General features: G+C 49.8%; 1 protein-coding gene and 1 long non-coding RNA gene across 2 annotated transcripts in view; both read left to right on the top strand.

Moving 5' to 3' along the window:
- The first annotated feature begins 1687 nt into the window (after positions 1–1687).
- On the top strand, positions 1688–4256 carry LOC145535545 (uncharacterized). The gene is made up of 3 exons (XR_014075460.1): positions 1688–3298; positions 3627–3755; positions 3935–4256. It is a non-coding gene; the product is annotated as an uncharacterized LOC145535545 (long non-coding RNA).
- A 1575-nt stretch (positions 4257–5831) lies between these two features.
- The window catches only part of LOC145535705 (uncharacterized), a 54488-nt gene continuing 42805 nt past the window's right edge, over positions 5832–17514 (top strand). Inside the window, 2 exon segments of the mRNA XM_081564076.1 lie at positions 5832–5957; positions 6207–6554. Of these exon segments, the coding sequence (XP_081420202.1) occupies positions 5832–5957; positions 6207–6554 (474 nt within the window).

Here is a 17514-nt window from a genome sequence, read left to right as displayed (position 1 = left end):
TTTTTATGACAAGGAACTGTGCTTGGTGATCGCTGCAGTTCAGAGCTTAAATGATGCCCTTTATCACATGATGTTGATTGGTGTTCATGCATTAGAGGGAGGGAGATGGAGGCAGTCATGGAAGGCTTCCTGAAAGAGGCAGAACAGGCTTGGCTTTTGCACAGCAGAGCTGGAAGGCACTGCTATGGGCTGAATGTTTGTGTCCCCCAAATTCATGCACAGAAACCCTTATCTCCAGTGGGATGGTGTCAGGAGGGGGAGCAGTCGTTGGGGTGATTGGGTCAGGAGGATGGAGCCCCCATGAATGGGATCAGTGCCTTTATAAGAAGACACGTGAGAGATGATCTCTCTCTGCCATGTGAGGACACAGCCCGGGGCACCGTCTGTGAACCAAGAAGAAGGTTTTCATCAGAACCCGACCCCGATGGCAACCTGATCTTGGACTGCCAGCCCCCAGAACTGTAAGCTATACACACTTTCTGTTTAAGTGGCCCCATCTGTGCTGTTCTTTTACGGCAGCCCAAGCCGCCGAGACAGGCCTTAGTGAGGAGGAAGCAGTAGTGGCCTGACACAGGGTGTTATTAGCGGGGCGCTGAGTGGATGGGGTGTGGCCTTGGTGGATGAGCACCTACACACACGTCTTTAACACCAATTATGGAGGATTGCCCTGTAAAGCGGATCCTGGAGCCACAGCCTGGGCCGGACCTCAGCTCGGGCAACCCTGCCTGCCATGTCGGGCAGATTGCTTCACCTCTCTGTGTCTCATCTTCCTCCAGCTGGGGATGGAAGCCGTGCCTGCCCGTGGCTTACAGGAGGATGTAACTGAAAGTCTTCGTGACTCCACAGTGGTATTTGTTTCCTGAAAGAGCTGTGAGGAGACTATGAGGGGCAGGGGGAGGGGGAAGGGTCGAGGCAGGCCTGAGGGCTCCATCAGGTCGGCAGAGCCTGCCCTGACCAGGGGAGAGGGCAGGGGACAAGGTGCTGGCTTCAGAAGTTCCCTGAGTCCTGCTCTGGTCGCTGGGTCTCATGTGGTGCTGGAATGAGCAGCCCCACTGAGCGCTTCGGAGCCTAGTATTTAGGAACCAGAGGGGACGTGAACATGGCTGTCCACCATGAGCTGAGGACCCTGTCGGGCGGCCACGCACTTCAGGGTGTGGGCTAGGGGTGGTTTGGGTGGTTGCAGGCAGCGGGGCCTAAAGTGTAGGAGGAGGGTACTCTGGGGGGCTGGAGGGTATGGGTCAGGATTGGTCTGGCTGCCAGGGCATGGTGGTGAGGAAAAGCAACCTGAAGGGATCCAGAGGGTCGGGGCGGTGATATCCAGGGTGTCCAGCGGCAACCTTGTGGGAGAAGGTGGGTCTCCATGAGCAGGGAGCCTGACGTACAGGCAAAATGAGAAATGCGGATGGTGCCTTAACCATATCTCCACCAGCAGCCTCACCGTACCTTTCACATCACTCGCTCAGGCAAAAATCGCAAACAACTTCCTGTCTCAAAGTACTCCACCGTGAGCGCCAGTTCAGAAGGAGCTCAATGTTAATGGCTGCCTGTTGGTTCTGTCAGTTCTAAAGGGGGCAGGGGCCCGGGCTGGGGAGGGGGTGGTGGGCAGTGGCCAGGGCCAGTCTTGGCCCAGGAGGAGCCATAATGCAGGGTTAAGCCTAAAGGAGAAATGTGGTGCTCTGGGCTTGTCGGTGCACGGGGACAGAGGAAGGACATGCTCCACTTCCTCCTTCTTGTTGGGAGCTTGAATTTCACTTTCCCTCCCTATTTTAGCCAATTGAGTGCTGAAAACCATGCCCTGCTCCAGACGTCCATTGCCGTCTGTCTGCAGAATTCTCTGGTGATGAGGACCTTGCAGCGCTATTTCCCCCCCTCCACTTTTTACTAAGCCTCTGCACGAAAGTCAGGGTTAAATCTAGCGTATGTGCCCTAGCCTCAAGTGTCCTTCCCGAGGGCATTGATTTCTGCAGTAGATGGATCAGGCTTCATCTTGTGCCTGTGCTGCTGTTGCGGGTTCAGGGTCCACATAGTTCGGTGATTGTTAAGTGCAGAAAATGAAAATGAGCTACTGTGCCCTCTCTGACTTTAGTTTTAGCTTCTGCACTTCTTAATACTGTATTTGTCTTCTGGTTGGAGGGGAGGTTCTGGGATCCAGATATTCAAGGAGTGCAACATAAGTGAAGACAATGTAAGAAGCCGGAGAATAAGACAGTAGTTTATTGCCATTCAGTATTAATTTTGGAATATTTTCTCATTTTATGAAGTGAAGTGAAGTGAAAGTCGCTCAGTCGTGTCTGACTCTGTGCGACCCCATGGACTATAGCGTCCATGGAATTCTCTAGGCCAGACAACTGGAGTGGGTAGCCTTTCCCTTCTCCAGGGGATCTTCCCAACCCAGGGGTCGAAGCAAGGTCTCCTACATTGCAGGCAGATTCTCTGCCAGCTGAACCACAAGGGAGGCCTGTGCCATGGCAATACTGTCTGAAAACTGAAGTGATGGACGAACACATGAAAGCACTTGAAATAACGATTGGACCATAGGAAGTGCCAGCTATCACTACGGTCAAAGAACACAGCTATGATGTGGAGTGGGCAAAAAGGGGACCAGGGTGGGTGGTGTGGCTTGGCCCCTTGCCCTCGACTCCCACCTTAGTCCCGTGAGACCCTTTGCGGCATACGTTGGAGAAATCAAAGTTGCACTGTGGAACTAGCTTTAGGCCATGAGACGGGAAAGTTGGCATTTGTGTCTCAGTGACGTCTCCGTGGACACTTGGCGGGCTCCATTCTACGCCAACTGAGCCGGCACTGGAGGGGCCCGTGTGCGCAGGCGCATCGGGGGCACCTGAAAGGAGCGTGGCATTGTGTCGGGGCGGAGTCCCTCCAGCCTCACGGGGTCTCCATGGCAGCCCATGGGTGGCTGGGCTGTATGCGCAGGCGCACTTTTGGCGTCCTTGCGCAGAAGGGGAGGGACTTCGTGAGGGGCCCAGTCTCTCCGCCCCTTATTTGGCATCTGAGGGAGACGCGCAGCAGCCATGCAGGCATCGCGTGGTGGTGCCGGTGGTGCAGAGGGCCGAGATGACCAGCATAGCTCCAGAGCACCTCCTTGCCAGAGTGGTTCAGGCAGCGCCGAAGGTGAGGATCGTCACCGGTCCCCAGAAGGCCGGGGTGGGCCTGGCAGAGGAAGAGCGGTGATGGAAGATCCTGGAGCTCGTCCCCGGGGTGAGCAGGCACCAGGTGGCCTAGGACCTGCTGGAGATGTAGCACCCGTGGTTGTAAGGCGTAGACGTGAAGAGGTGGTGCTGTATCCTTTTCATGGAGCCTTTCTGGGCAGGGTCAGTGGTGTGGTGGTGGGAAACATGCCGGCAGCCTGAGGAAGGGATAGAAGGGAGTACGGGGCGATCCGGGGCAGCAGGACTGGGCAGCCTGGCAGGAAAGGAGGTTGTCGAGGCCTGAGGAGCCTGGAGGGTGGGGGAGATGGACCGAAGGGTTAGGGAGGCAGCTCAGGGTGGTCTCAGGTTGTGGTCGGGAGGATGGGCATCCTGGGGAAAAAGCGGGCCTCTGAGGTGTGAGGAAGCCCGAGATACCAGAAAATTCAGTAATGGATGGTGCCTTAACCGTGTCTCTCCCAGCACACTCAGAGTGCCTTTCCAGTCGCCCCTGGAGGCAGACATGGCTCGCAGATCTCTGCTCCCAGATGCCCAACGCCACCAAGGATTGATTCGGAAGGAATTTGCAGTGAATGGCAGTGACCTGCTTGTGTGAGTTCCAGACGAGTTTGCCTTGGGAAGTGGGGGGTGGCGGGTGCTGTGGTCTGAGTTCCCTCTTAAGCGTGCTATGATGGAGACACTGTGGGGCTTGGTATAAGGAGGGGGGTTGGTACCCTAGACCTACAGGAGCAATCTTCCCTTTAACCTGATTTTCTTTTCCCTGCTTTTAGTAGATGGACTGCTGAAGACATTGCTTTCATCCGACTTTCCATGAACCCATTCCTCGATCAGCTTTCCCTGGTGATTCAGAACATTCGGAGCCTTGGGCTCCCACCTCGCTGAGGAAAGGGGCTGAGGCCTAACCTTGTGTCCCCTACTCAGCGGGGCATAGGGAATTCAAGCTAAGAGTCATCGCCACTTTGTTATTTGAGTCTAAGTTTTTGCCTTTACTGGCCTTTGGTCTCTCTTGGTTCACTTGCTTTGTTTCCCTGCTGCTTGAGGAGTGGGGTGCTTCAGTGTTTATTACAGCAGAAAATAAATCTAAGTCACTTTTTGTGCCCCAGTTTCTTTTCAGCTAATGCGCTTCGGATTTTAAAAACACTTTTTATCTTTGTTCTCGTGTTAGAGGGAAGGTACTGAAATTCAGATGTTTGAATTCCAATAACAAGGGAATTGAAAACAATTTGGGAAAATGAAAATCGAGCCTTATGTTCAGCACTAAATACGTCTACATTTAAGAATTTTTTCTAGTTGTACTTGCACATTAAATATATAATAGCATGTGATGTAGAAGTTATCATGTTTAGCTTTAATTTTTTTCCTGAATTTTTTTTCATTTAGTATACTAGCTTTTCCACTTTCTAAATTCTCTTCAGGAATGTGTTATTCAGTAGATAGAAGATGCAACATAATGTAATTATTGGGACTTCCCAGGCAGTCCAGTGGATAAGACTATGCACTTCCAGTGTAAGGGCTGCAGGTTCAATCCCTGGCAGCAGAACTACGATCCCACATGTCTTGTGGCGTGGCCAAAAAATTAAAATTGGGTCTTTAACTAAAACCAACAACAACAATAATAATCTCATTATGGAACATGTAAGTTGTTTCCACGTTTTTCATTACTATGGTTAATGAATTAGTGGAATTTATAAATCTTTCCATTAATGGTTATTTCCTTAAAGTATTAATATATTCCAAGAATTAGAAATACTGACCTGTTTACTTCTCTCTTTCTTTTTTTTTTTAAATTAATTTATCTTTTCAATTGGAGGCTGATTACTTTAGAATATTATACTGGTTTTTGCCATACATTGACATGTCCAGGCTCCCCCTGGGGTCCTCTTGGCCACAGAGCAGGGGACAGACATAGGCAGTAGACCAGGTCTTTGCACACCCTAAAACTGACTGGGAGCCAGAATCAACAGAAACTGGGAGGGTGGAAAGGTGGGATGGGGATGCCCCCCACACAGGAAAGGGTCAGCCAATGCTGGTGGCTCTTCCCCTCCAGTGTGGGTGAGGGAATGCTGCTGGGGGGCCGAGGACTCTCCAGCCAGGGGGTGGGGCTCAGGGACCGGATTGAAGTACAACCCCTGATGCAGTCACCTCCCATGTCACCAGTGGTCCCTGGCAGATGAACCCCACGCCCAGGCAGTGCTACCTCAGCCACAGGGTCTCCTCCGGATGTACCTTGCCTGTTGACTTGACCCCTTTCCAGACACAGAAGTAGACCAGCACCCATCAGGTCAGCAGACACAGGGTCACCTCCCAGTTGAGGTCCCCTGGTACCTCCAGCCTTCCGGACAGCCTCAAGACATTGACCCTGGGGAGGGAAAGGCCATGAGAGCTGTGCCAGCAGGAGAGGGCAAGAGACTGCGAGTGTCCAGGAGAACAGGGCCCTTCCCTCTGCCCTTGCGTCTAGCTGGTTCCTCCGGTGCTTCTGAGGAGCCCAGGGCTCGCCCACAGCCTGGAGTCCCTGCAGTCTGTGTGCCTGGACCCACAAGCATCCCTGCCCCATGCCTTCCCCAGTGGGCACAACAGTAGTCCCCACTTCCCTCTCCAGGTGGGCAGGAACAGCCCACTCCGCATTCTTGGTCTCAGGACTGCAGGGCCGGTTCCCAGCGCACCCCCATGTGCATGCACCTGCACATGCCCACATGCACGGACAAGATTGTAGACTTGAGCTACGTGTGGGAGACGAATGAGACCGACCGGGCCTGGCCCTGGTGCTCGACTCCCTTCCAGAAGTTGAAGTCAGTAGGCTGGTCACGTGAACATGGCAGCAGAGGTGTAAGGGGAAGGGGCTCACTTGGTGTTTCCACGTTTGGTGGGAAACAGTCACGTGCTCATAACCACCTAGGAGGGACATCCAGGGACTGATGTCAGGGCCTGATTGCATAGGCGTTCTCGGCACCCATAGTAACATCACCCACCCAGGGGCGTGGTTTCCTTTGGGTGCCTCAGCCCCTCAGACGGTCCGGCTGGCCGTGGTGGGCTGAACTGCAGCATGAGTGGTCCTGGAGGTCGCAGACCCAGTTGCCGGCAGAGGTGGCATGGCAGGAGGTGCTAGAGGCCATGGAGGCCCGGATAAACCTGTTGACCCAAATGGCCCCGAAGGGAACCAGGGCCTCAGAGGCGTGGGAGAGGCGGGTGCAGCCGCGGCTGGTGCCCCAGAACCAGCTCATGTACCTCACGCTCCGGGACCTGGCAGAAACGCCTTGCCAGGCTTGGGCGGACAGGCCTTGGCAGGGCCCGGTGGACACGCCGCGCCTTGGCCAGGTGGACAAGCCATGCCAGGGCCGGGTGGCCACACCGACCCAGGACCAGGTGGGCATGTGGTGCCAGGGCCCGGTGGTATGCCACCCCAGGGCCAAGAGAACACACCGGGCCGTGGCCTGGTGGACATGCTGCATCGGGACTTGGTGGGCATGTGCTGCCCGTGGCCAGAGGGCCTAGAAGCCAATTTCTCAATTTGTATCCTATTTGAAGAGAGGTGAGGGGTTGGACCAGGGAGGAACCGACCTGCTGGAGACAGTGGAATGGAGAGAAGGCGGTCAGCTTGGGGATAGGAAGTGCTGTGGGGAGGGAGACCAAGAAGACGGCTGGAGGGTCTGGCCTCGGGGGTATGGGTCAGGGGTGGCAGGGAGAGATGGTGCGTGGAAATGGCCTGAGGGACTGGAAGGGCTGGGAGCAGATTGGTGTGGCGATGGAGACAAGTGAGAACGGGCAGAAGGAAACAGGCCTCCGAATGAAGAGTAGGCCTGAGGCACAGGCAAGGTTGATGTGAGATGGTCCCTTAACCTCGCCGCCACTAGCTCCATCGTAGTGCTCTTCCCGTCACCCATGGAGGCAGAGATGGCCCGCCAGTCCCTGAGCCCACGCGTCCAGCACTACCACAGGGCAGAGGGAAGGAGCTCACAGTGAACGGCAGCATCCTAGCAATGTCAGTCTGCCAAGGGGCCTGGGCGGGTGGCAGGTGTCTGGGGTCATTCTAATAGTCAATTGGAAACCCCTGAAAGGCGAAGTCTAGGGATGTAGACATGTGCAGTGAGCCTGTCACCAGCTGAGGAGGCAGAGAGAATTAGAGGAACAGTTCCCACATTTAATTTGATTTTCTTTTTCCCTCCCTTTTTAGCTGGCTGACTGCTAAAAATGGTGGCCACTTCCGAATTTCCATCATCTCTTGTCTCAAGCAGCTTTTCCTGTTGGTTGGGATCAACCAACCAATGACAGGGTACTTTGTGCCCCTGGTTATCCCTGATCCTAGGCCAAGAAAGAGCACCTAAGATTAACCTAGGCAGTGCATCTTTCCCCAGGGCATTGATTCCTACACTGGTTGCTGATTTATTATGAGGGCCTAATTGTTTGTTTTTCTTGGCCTTTGGGCACTCTTGGCCTTGTTGTTTTCCTCTGGCTGGAGGAGGAGGAGGGTGTTTCAATATTTCTTGTAGCATAAAATAAAGCTCAACTATCATTCTGTGTCTGAATATATTTTCAAATACTGTGCCTCCACAGCTTATTGCCTTTGTCCTTGGTTTCAAGGGAAGGTTCTGGGCTTCAGATAGTCTAGTAGTAGAGTGTAATTGAAGACAATTTAGGAAATGGAAAAAAATTAAATGTATTATGCCTTGTTTTTCAGCATTAACTGCTGCCTGTATGTTGGAATACTTTCTTAGTTTTATACTGGCATTTTGGAGAAGGAAATGGCAACCCACTGCAGTGTTCTTGCCTGGAGAATCCCATGAACAGGGGAGCCTGGCGGGCCATGGTCCATGGGGTCGCAGAGGGTCGGACACGACTGAAGTGACTTAGCAAGCATAGTGGCATTTATATGGCTCAGCTGGTAAAGAATCCACTTGCAATGCGGGAGACCCGGGTTCGATCCCTGGGTTGGGAAGATCCCCTGAGTAGGGAAAGGCTATGCACTCTAGGATTCTGGACTGGAGAATTCTATGGATGGTATAGTTCATGGGGTCACAGTGGCAGACACGACTGAGAGACTGTCACTTCATATACAACAGTAACGTAAGTGTTGCATGCTCTGGATTAATTTTTTCCTGGAATTATTTTTATTTAACATATAAGCATTTTTCTCTTTCTAAAATTTCTTCAAAGCATGTACTTGGATGCATAAAAGAAGTACTATAATGTAAGTGTTAGATATTTAATATGTTTCCATTTTTCCCTATTAATGATTCAGTGGAAATCTTCTGTGTAAGTCTTTGCCTGACTGGTTATCTCCTCTAGATACATTCCAAGGGGTAGAAGTATGAGCTACAAATTCACATTTCTATTTATTTTTAAGGCTGTTGGTCTACAGTCGGTGGCTGCTACTCAAAAGTGTGCCCTTCCACCAGAATTCTTGTTTGCCCACCACCTTTTATCAATAGGTCTGATTCCTCCGAAAGTAAAAAGCTTAGCTTGCAGAAGATCAAACAACTCAGAAACACTAGATCTGTAACTTTATGGCCTACTGACCTTGTTTTAGAGCAATGTAGAAAAGTTTAGGGACAATTAGTTAAGCCTTTGGGGAAGGATTTAGCTCCCTCCAATGTCTATAGTGTTTCCTACAATCTCACCAGATTTGCTGATAGTTTTAGTAGTTCTGTGAATTACATTGTACTTTCTACATGCATGATCTGGTTATCTGCAGATAAGGTGTCCTCAGTCACTCAGCTGTGTTCGACTCTCCGTAACCCCATGGATTATAGCCTGCCAGGCTCCTCTATCCATGGAATTTTCCAGGTAAGAATACTCAAGTGGGTTGCCATTTCTTCTCCAGGGGATCTTCCTGACCTAGGGATCGAGTCTGTGGCCCCTGCGTTGGCAGTTGGATTTACCACTGTGCCACCTGGGAAGTGGCACAGGGTTAAAATTGAAAGAAACTAAATGTGCATCTTCACTGAGTAAAGATTCAGTAAATAGGAGTAAGCCCATCCCTTGGTGGCTCAGCGGTGAAGAACCCATGTGCCAATGCAGAAGACTTGGGTTCCATCCATGATTCAGGATGATCCCCTGGAGTAGGAAAGGGCAACCCATCCAGTATTCTTGCCTGGGAAATCCCGTGAACAGAGGATCTTGGTGGGCTACAATCCATAGTGTTGAGGAGTAGAACACAACTGAGTGACTGAACACAAAACAATAAGAAATCAGAAGAAGTTGAGAATCTGTGTAAGGATATGATATGTTCCTGTTCTTAACAGTATGCTCCCACCATGTGACTGTGGGTATTACTTGTGACACTTCTTTAACGTGTGTGGGTCTCAGTTGCAGCACGTAAGCTTTTATTTAATAGTTGCCGCATGTGGGATCTAGTTGGCTCACCAGGAATTGAACCTGGGCCCCCTGCATTGGGAGTGTGGAGTCTCAGCCACTGGACCACTGGGGAAGTCCCTGACGTAAGTATTTTCTTTACTTGGAAAAATACTACTTTGCTCTATTACATTAATGGGCTTCCCAGGTGGCACAGTGGTAAAGAATCAGCCTGCTAATGCAGGAGATGCAAGAGATGCAGTTTCAATCCCTGGGTCCAGAAGATCCCTTGGAGAAGGAAATGGCAACCCACTCCAGTATTCTTTCCTGGAAAATTCCGTGGACAGAGGAGCCTGGTGGTCTATAGTCTACGGGCTCGCAAAGAGTCTAACATGACTGAGAGACTGAGCATACACGTTCCATTAGATAAGGAAATAATCTTTCCCAGTCTGGTTCCTTTAAAACATTAGAAAATAATTTCGAAGTTGATGAAAAGTCTGTACCGCTGTCGAGGACATGTATGGGTTTTGTAACCCAGCAACCACTTTCCTTCTCTTGGTACTGATATGCTGTCACTCTGGAAAGTTGCCCCTTTCCTTTTCTCTAGGCCATTATGATTAGGACAGAGTTGACTTTAAGTCTGATTCCAGGGATAGACTTGTGGCTCAGGCCTGCCCAATTGGACCACTGCTTTCCTCCAGCCGTAGTGATATCATCCAACCAGTGACAGTCTGCGGGCTGTAGGGGATGCAGACTGGCAAATGACAGAGGGGGAGTTGGAGCAAGAAGGCAAATCTCAGGGAACAAAATGCTGCGTCCAGCCATGCCTGAAGACAGAAACTACCTCTGTACCTTGTAGTTAAACAGACCCAGAGGTTCCCCCTGTGGCTTAAATGAAGGTGAGTATTTTTTATTGATTTGTCCATTTTTTCACTTGCAATAGCAAAGTCTTGAGGGTTAGTCAATTGAAGAATCATAATTCTCTTTCTTACTTAACGAATGTCGTCTGAAGACTTGGCCCTTCTTTATTACTTCAAGGGAGAAATTGGCCTATTTTCTTACTAAGGGATTAGTTCCTTGCTGATCAACTCACATTGTGGTTGAAAACGAGACAGATGAGTCAAAGGAGGGGAGGGAAGGGAAACTGCAAGGGGAAGCTGAAGGAAGGGGACAAGGAAGAAAACCATCCCTTTCCAGACAGGGCGCCCAGAATTGACCCAAAAGGGGGCTACGCCAAAGCCTTTGACCGTGTGGATCACAATAAACTGTGGACAATTCTGAAAGAGATGGGAATACCAGACCACCTGACCTGCCTCTTGAGGAACCTGTATGCAGGTCAGGAAGCAACCGTTAGAACTGGACATGGAACAACAGACTGGTTCCAAATAGGAAAAGGAGTACGTCAAGGCTGTATATTGTCACCCTGCTTATTTAACTTATATGCAGGGTACATGATGAGAAACGCTGGGCTGGAGGAAGCACAAGCTGGAATCAAGATTGCCTGGAAAAATATCAATAACCTCAGATATGCAGATGATACCACCCTTATGGCAGAAAGTGAAGAAGAACTAAAGAGTCTCTTGAGGAAAGTGAAAATGGAGAGTGAAAAAGTTGGCTTAAAGCTCGCCATTCAGAAAACTAAGATCATGGCATCCGGTCCCATCACTTCATGGCAGATAGATGGGGAAACAGTGGAAACAGTGGCTGACTTTATTTTTCTGGGCTCAAAAATCACTGCAGATGGTGACTGCAGCCATGAAATTAAAAGACGCTTACTCCTTGGAAAGGAGGTTATGACCAACCTAGATAGCATATTAAAAAGCAGAGACATTACTTTGCCAACAAAGGTCCGTCTAGTAAAGGCTATGGGTTTTCCGGTGGTCATGTATGGATGTGAGAGTTGGACTATAAAGAAAGCTGAGCGCCGAAGAATTGATGCTTTTGAACTGTGGTGTTGGAGAAGACTCTTGAGAGTCCCTTGGACTGCAAGGAGATCCAACCCGTCAATCCTAAAGGAGATCAGTCCTGGATGTTCATTGGAAGGACTGATGTTGAAGCTGAAACTCCAATACTTTGGCCACCTGATGTGAAGAGCTGACTCATTGGAAAGGACCCTGATGCTGGGAAAGATTGAGGGCAGGAGGAGAGGGGGACGACAGAGGATGAGGTGGCTGGATGGCATCACCAACTCGATGGACATGGGTTTGGGTGGACTCAGGGAGTTGGTGATGGACAGGGAGGCCTAGGCATTTATAAGGCTCAGGGGTCGCCTGTAACTGGGAAATTAATTTCTTTATAACTTGTTCTTTTTTTTCTGATTTTGATCTAGTATCCCACCCCTATCTGAGTATCCCCAGTGGGTAATGGGATAGAAACATATGTTTTTTCCATTTGGCTTTTGACGAAACTTCCTCTCTTTTGTACTTTAACAGTGAGTAGGTGTTTGGACTCCCCTCCCCCCCCCCCGAGGTTCATGGTACATGGACTTGGAGCCATATTATAACATGAGGAATGAACATGGGAATAAATGTCTGAACAGGGGCAGGGACTAGCCAGAAGGCTGGGGAGTGCATCAAAGATAAGGAACAGAGGAGTAATGGTCCTGTTAGTTAGGCAGTGCAGAGGAAATAGTACCCTAGGAGTAGAACACAGCTAACGACATAGGCGATGCCAATGGAAAGACGAAGGATAAGTGACCAGTCCTGAGGGGAGATAGTTATTAGGCCTATAGCAAGGGCTAAGATTAAGAGTGCAGTTATAGTTAGAGAGACAGGAAGAGGCCAGCCAGGGCGAGGGTCAGAAGGTCCCAAGTTGGTGGTGGTTTGAATCTGAGGAGGAACAGTGTTCATTAGGATGTAGAATGATGTAGCGAATGAGAGTAAAGAAATCAATTTCGTCTGGAGTCAGGTTGTAGAAGGTTCCCTGAAGCCACAGTTGAGACCCCAGCATGGTCAGGTCTTCGAAGGAGGTTCCTGTTGGGGCGCTGGTCTAGAGGTCTTGTAGTAGTTGGGTCAGGAACAGCTGTAGGTTGAAGAGTGTCCACGTCATTCGGTGTCTTCTTAGATGGTCGACAGAGGTTGTCGTCGGGTAATTTTTAAGGAGGTGGGCCTGTGAGAGAGACCTGATAGGGGTCAGTTAAGGAGGGCAGTGCAGGATCAGATTTGAGGTGAGGGAGGTGTTCCCAGGAGGTGATTCCAGTGGGTAATGTGATAGAAACATGTGTTTGTTTGTTTGTTTGTTTGCAAAGGCAGTTTAATGTCTTAAGAAACTTGTGTCATGCACAAAACTCTCTTCTACTTGCCACAAACCGTTTTTACACTTTCTGTATTCATCACTTTATTTGCCCATTCATAGAACAGCCATCTGTAAGCCATACCTCTTTTTCTCTTAATAAAATGTACCACACATAGAACTTTTTTGGTTTCACTTTCCACAAACCTTTTTTACCCTTTCTGTATTCATCCATTCATAGAACAGCCATCTATAGGCCATACTTCCTTTTTCTCTTAATTCCATTTCTTATACCTTTTTACTGAACACATGCATCTTACTTTCTTTCAGAAACCATGAACTGTTGTTTAGCTCATTTATAAATTAACCTCAGCAATGTTATCCAGAGACAAAGACATGCACTGAGACATACATATATATCCAGACAGACAGAGATCTCACAGTTTTCTGCTTTAAGATTAAAAGGTCTTTTTGCCCTCTTTTTTTTTTTTTTTTTTTTTTTGGCTTGAAGTTGTACTAACCTGTCTAAGGCTGACATCTCAGGCAAAGTGGGTTGTCTATTTCAATAACGTGATAAGAGTTAAGTACAGGTTGTTGCCTAGGCATGTTTCTGTTATATCAGGGTTGGAGCTGTTGGGTCAAGAACAGCTGTAGGTTGAAGAGTGTCCAGGTAGCGCAGGATGAGAAGTGACCCGTTTTAGGCAGGAGAGGTGTACCCAGGAGGTGACCTTCTCGAGTTTAGCTGCGGTTGGGGTAAGCAGGATGATTTTGAATGGTCCCTGCCACTTTGGGTTTAGGTCACCCTGGGGAGTTTCTGACAGATAGACCATGTCCCCAATTTGTAAAGGGGGCAAGGGGGCTTGGGGGTCAGGGGCAAGCAGGTTGTGGTTGACGAATTTCGAGAGGGCATTGCGGAGTTCCGCCAGCAGAGGGGAGTGTAGGAAGCTTGGTATGGGAAGAGGTTCAGGGGGGAGTCCAGGAGGGAGCATGGGCCTTCCGTACATCACCTCAAAGGGGCTCAGCCACAAGGGCTTTCTGGGCAAAGCCCACATTTTGTGGAGAACAGTTGGCAAAAGTTTAGTCCAATCCAGATGTACCTCGAGGGTTAATTTAGTACGAGTTTCTTTGATTATTCTGTTCATCCTCTCTACCTTTCCTGAGGACTGGGGATGATATGGAATGTGAAATTTCCAGGGTATCTGTAAGAATTAGACAAGTTGTTGGGTGACCTTGGACGTAAATTCTGGGCCCTTATCAGACTGTAGGGATGAAGGCAGGCCAAACCTGGGGATAATTTCTGTGAGGAGGATTTGGGCCACGGTGTGGGCTCTTTTGTTTGTCGTGGGAAATGCTTCTACCCATCCTGAAAAGGTGTCCACAAGGGCCAGGAGGTATCTGAATCTCCAAACCGGGGGCATATGAGTCAAGTCTATCTGCCAAACCTGTGCTGGGAGGCTGCCTCGCATTTGATGGGTTGGAAAGGAGGTGGGTTTAAGGTTGGAATTGGGATTAATACGTTGACATGGTTGACAGGAGCGGTTAAGGTTATCTAAATATTGTTGGTCAGCAGTGGATGTGGGGAAGTGGTTACGGAGGAACTGTTGGAGTGTCTTGGATGAGGGATGAAAGAGTGAGTGTAGATAAGAGAGGATTTTTCTGGTGGTGGGAGGGTCGGATGGAGTCAGAGCTAAGATGACAGGGGACTGGAGGGAGGGATGGGACAGGGCTATTTCTTTTGCCTTCTGGTCTGCAGCTTTGTTGTAGGCTGATATGAGACTTTTCTTTTGATGTCCCCTACAGGGGAGGATGGCGGTTTTGTTTGGTAAGAGTGCTGCTTCTAGAAGTTTGTGGATCAGGTCTGAATTAATAATGGGGGAATCCCTTTTGGGTTAGGAAACCTCTCTCTCTCCATATTAGGATGTTTGAGTGAAGTAGGTTACAGGCATATTTGGAGTCTGTGTGGATGTTAACCCTTAGATATTTAGTCAGAGTCAAAGCTCTGGTGAGAGCTATCAGTTCTGCCTGTTGGGAGGTGGTGTGAGGTGGCAGAGGTGAAGCTTCAGTTGTCTGGGTCTCGTAATTGTGGCAAAGGTCCCTCTGGATGGTGGCATATCCCGCTGCGAAGGGTGGGGATTTTTGAGAGCCGCCATCAACGAACCAGTGTGAGGTGTCTGGGTCTAGGATGGGCTGATCTGTTAAATGTTGAAAGGGGTTTTGGGTAAGATCTACTGTTAGGCTGCAGCTATGTAGGAGAGGGTCTGTTGTAGAGGACGTGGGTAATAAGCTGACGGGGTTAAGGGGAGAGCAGGGGGAGAATGAGAGCCGAGGGTTGAGGAGAAAGGCATGTAGGACTTGCACCCTGGAAGGGGGAAGGGAGAGGAATGCCCGATGTGATAGTAAGTCTCGGAAGGTGTGTGGAGAACAGACTGTTAAAGGGGCATGTCAAGAGAGTTTATTTGCTTCACGTACGAGGGCTGCGATAGCAGCCATGGCCGGTATGCAGGGAGGCCACCCCTTGGCCACCATGTCAAGCTGTTTTGACAGATGGGCTACGGGAGCCCAGGTGTCTCTGGCCTGCTGACATAGAAGTCCTAGGGCCTGCCCTTGGTTGGAATGGGCAAAGAGAAAGAATGGTCTGGTGTGATCTGGCAGGTAGAGAGTTGGCACTCGGAAGAGGTTCTGGGTGAGCTGGCGAATAGGATTGGCCAGAGAGGTGGTGTTAAAGAGGGGCTCATCTGGACATCCTTTAGTAGCCTCATAGAGCGGCTTTGCAATGAGGGAGAAATTAGGGATCCAGATACGGAAAAAGTTTAGGAGGCCAAGGATAGACAGGAGTTAGTTCTTTTTGTTTTTGGAAGTGAAAAGTTAATTAAGGCCTAGATTCTATCTGGGGGAATAGTTTTTTGTTGGTGGGATATGGAGAGCCCCAAGTAGGTGATGTTTGTCTGTACTACTTGGGCCTTGGATTGGGACACCCGATAACCCCAGGACCCCAGGGCCTCAAGGAGCTTGGCAGTATGTTGGAGACAGAGTTTTTGGGTTGGGCTACAAAGGAGGAGGTCATCTATGTATTGGAGGAGATAACTTGGGGCTAGGTCGAGTGTGGCTCCTTTTGTAAAGCCTTTTCCAAAAAGTGGGGGCTGTCTCTGAACCTCTGGGGGAGAACTGTCCATGTTAGTTGTTGGGACATGTGAGTCTCAGGGTCTTGCCAGGTGAAGGCGAAAAGGGGTTGGGAGAGGGGATGGAGGGGGATGGTGAAAAAGGCATCTTTGAGATCTAGTACTGTGAAGTGGGTTGCAGTTGGGGGTATGGCAGACAGAAGGGTGTAAAGGTTAGGGACTACTGGGAATGTTGGCGTAATAGGCTCATTGATTTTTCTCAGGTCCTGGACCAGTCTCCAAGAGTTTGGTCCCTTTCTTACTGCCAGAATAGGGGTGTTGTGTGGTGAATGGGTAGGAATTAAGATAGAGGCCTGAAGAAGATGGCCTATGATAGGCTTAAGTCCCTTGTGGGCCTCTGGGGTGAGAGAGTACTGTTGTTGGGTGATTATAGTCGAGGGGTCTTTTAGGGTAATGTGGACTGGGGGATGATGTTTGGCTATGGATGGGTGATCAGCATCCAAGACTTGGGGGTCTCAGGCAGGTAGATCCAAGGGAAGGTCAGGGGTGAGGGATAGGGATGGTCCAGGTGCCATCTGCATGCAGAATATAGAGACTGTATCGAGGGGGGTTATGGTAATAAAGACTCCCAATTTGGATAATAGATCTCTCCCTAGGAGTGCCATTGGGCACTTAAGCATTATGAGGAATGAGTGTACGAGGGTCAATTTTCCAAATTGACAGAGTAATGGAGGGCTGATTTTTTGGCCTTAAGGGAACTCCAGAGACCCCCTTGATTGTGAGTTCTGAGTCTTCAGTTGGGCCAGAGTAGGAAGTTAAGAGAGAGAAAGCGGCTCCAGTGTCTACTATAAAGGAGGTCTTTTTTCTGGCCACTACCCCGTCTACCGTAAGTTCCGAGCTCATGTCCGGGACATGGGCTGGGGGGCTGCAACCTAGGCCCCGTCATTGGAACAACTCTCATAGTGTTGGGCTGGGGCTCTGGGGAGAAGTGGGGATCTCCCCAGGGGCACCAGGGCATCCCTGTGGACATTCCATTCTCCAGGTCTGGGAGGTGGGGACCTCTCCAGTGGTGTCAGGGCGTCCCTGGGGACAGTCCACCTTTTAGTGTCTCCACTGACCACAGGTTGGGTGTGCTTTTGTGGGGGGGGGTGTCACGGGTTTGGGCATGCCTTTGCCCAGTGTCCCGACTGGTTGCATCAGAAGCAGGGTCTGGAGGGGGGGGTCTTAAGTCCCAGTGTGGGATGACTTGGGCCGGGCTGATCTCTTCCCTTAATTGCTGCTGCCAAAAGGGCATATTTAGCTTTTCTCTCATGGTCTTTTTCTCTCTTAGCTTCCTCCTCTCTATTATTGAACACTTTGAAGGCTACTTCTAGAAGGTCTCTTTGGGGGATCTCAGGGCCCTTCTCTAGTTGTCGAAGCTTGTGTCTAATGTCAGGGGTGGACTGGCTGATGAATTGAACATGAAGGTAGAGTAACCCAGCAGGGGTGGTGATATCTAGGTTGGAATACTTTTGGACTGCCTCTATGAGGCGTGCTAAGAATAAGGCTGGATTTATGTGTGCCCCTTGGGTGATTTCTCTGACTTTATCATAACTGACATGGATATGAGTATTTTTCTGCATTCCTTCTAGAAGGCAAGTAATCGTATGATTGAGTCTCTTGATACCTGGGTCATTGGGCTGGTAAGTCCAGTGGGGATCTGTTTGAGGCAC

Source organism: Giraffa tippelskirchi, chromosome X, assembly GCF_054371585.1.
Source record: "Giraffa tippelskirchi isolate mGirTip1 chromosome X, T2T-mGirTip1v1.2.pri, whole genome shotgun sequence".
Classification (NCBI taxonomy): domain Eukaryota; kingdom Metazoa; phylum Chordata; class Mammalia; order Artiodactyla; family Giraffidae; genus Giraffa; species Giraffa tippelskirchi.
This window is presented reverse-complemented; position numbering and strand designations above follow the sequence as displayed.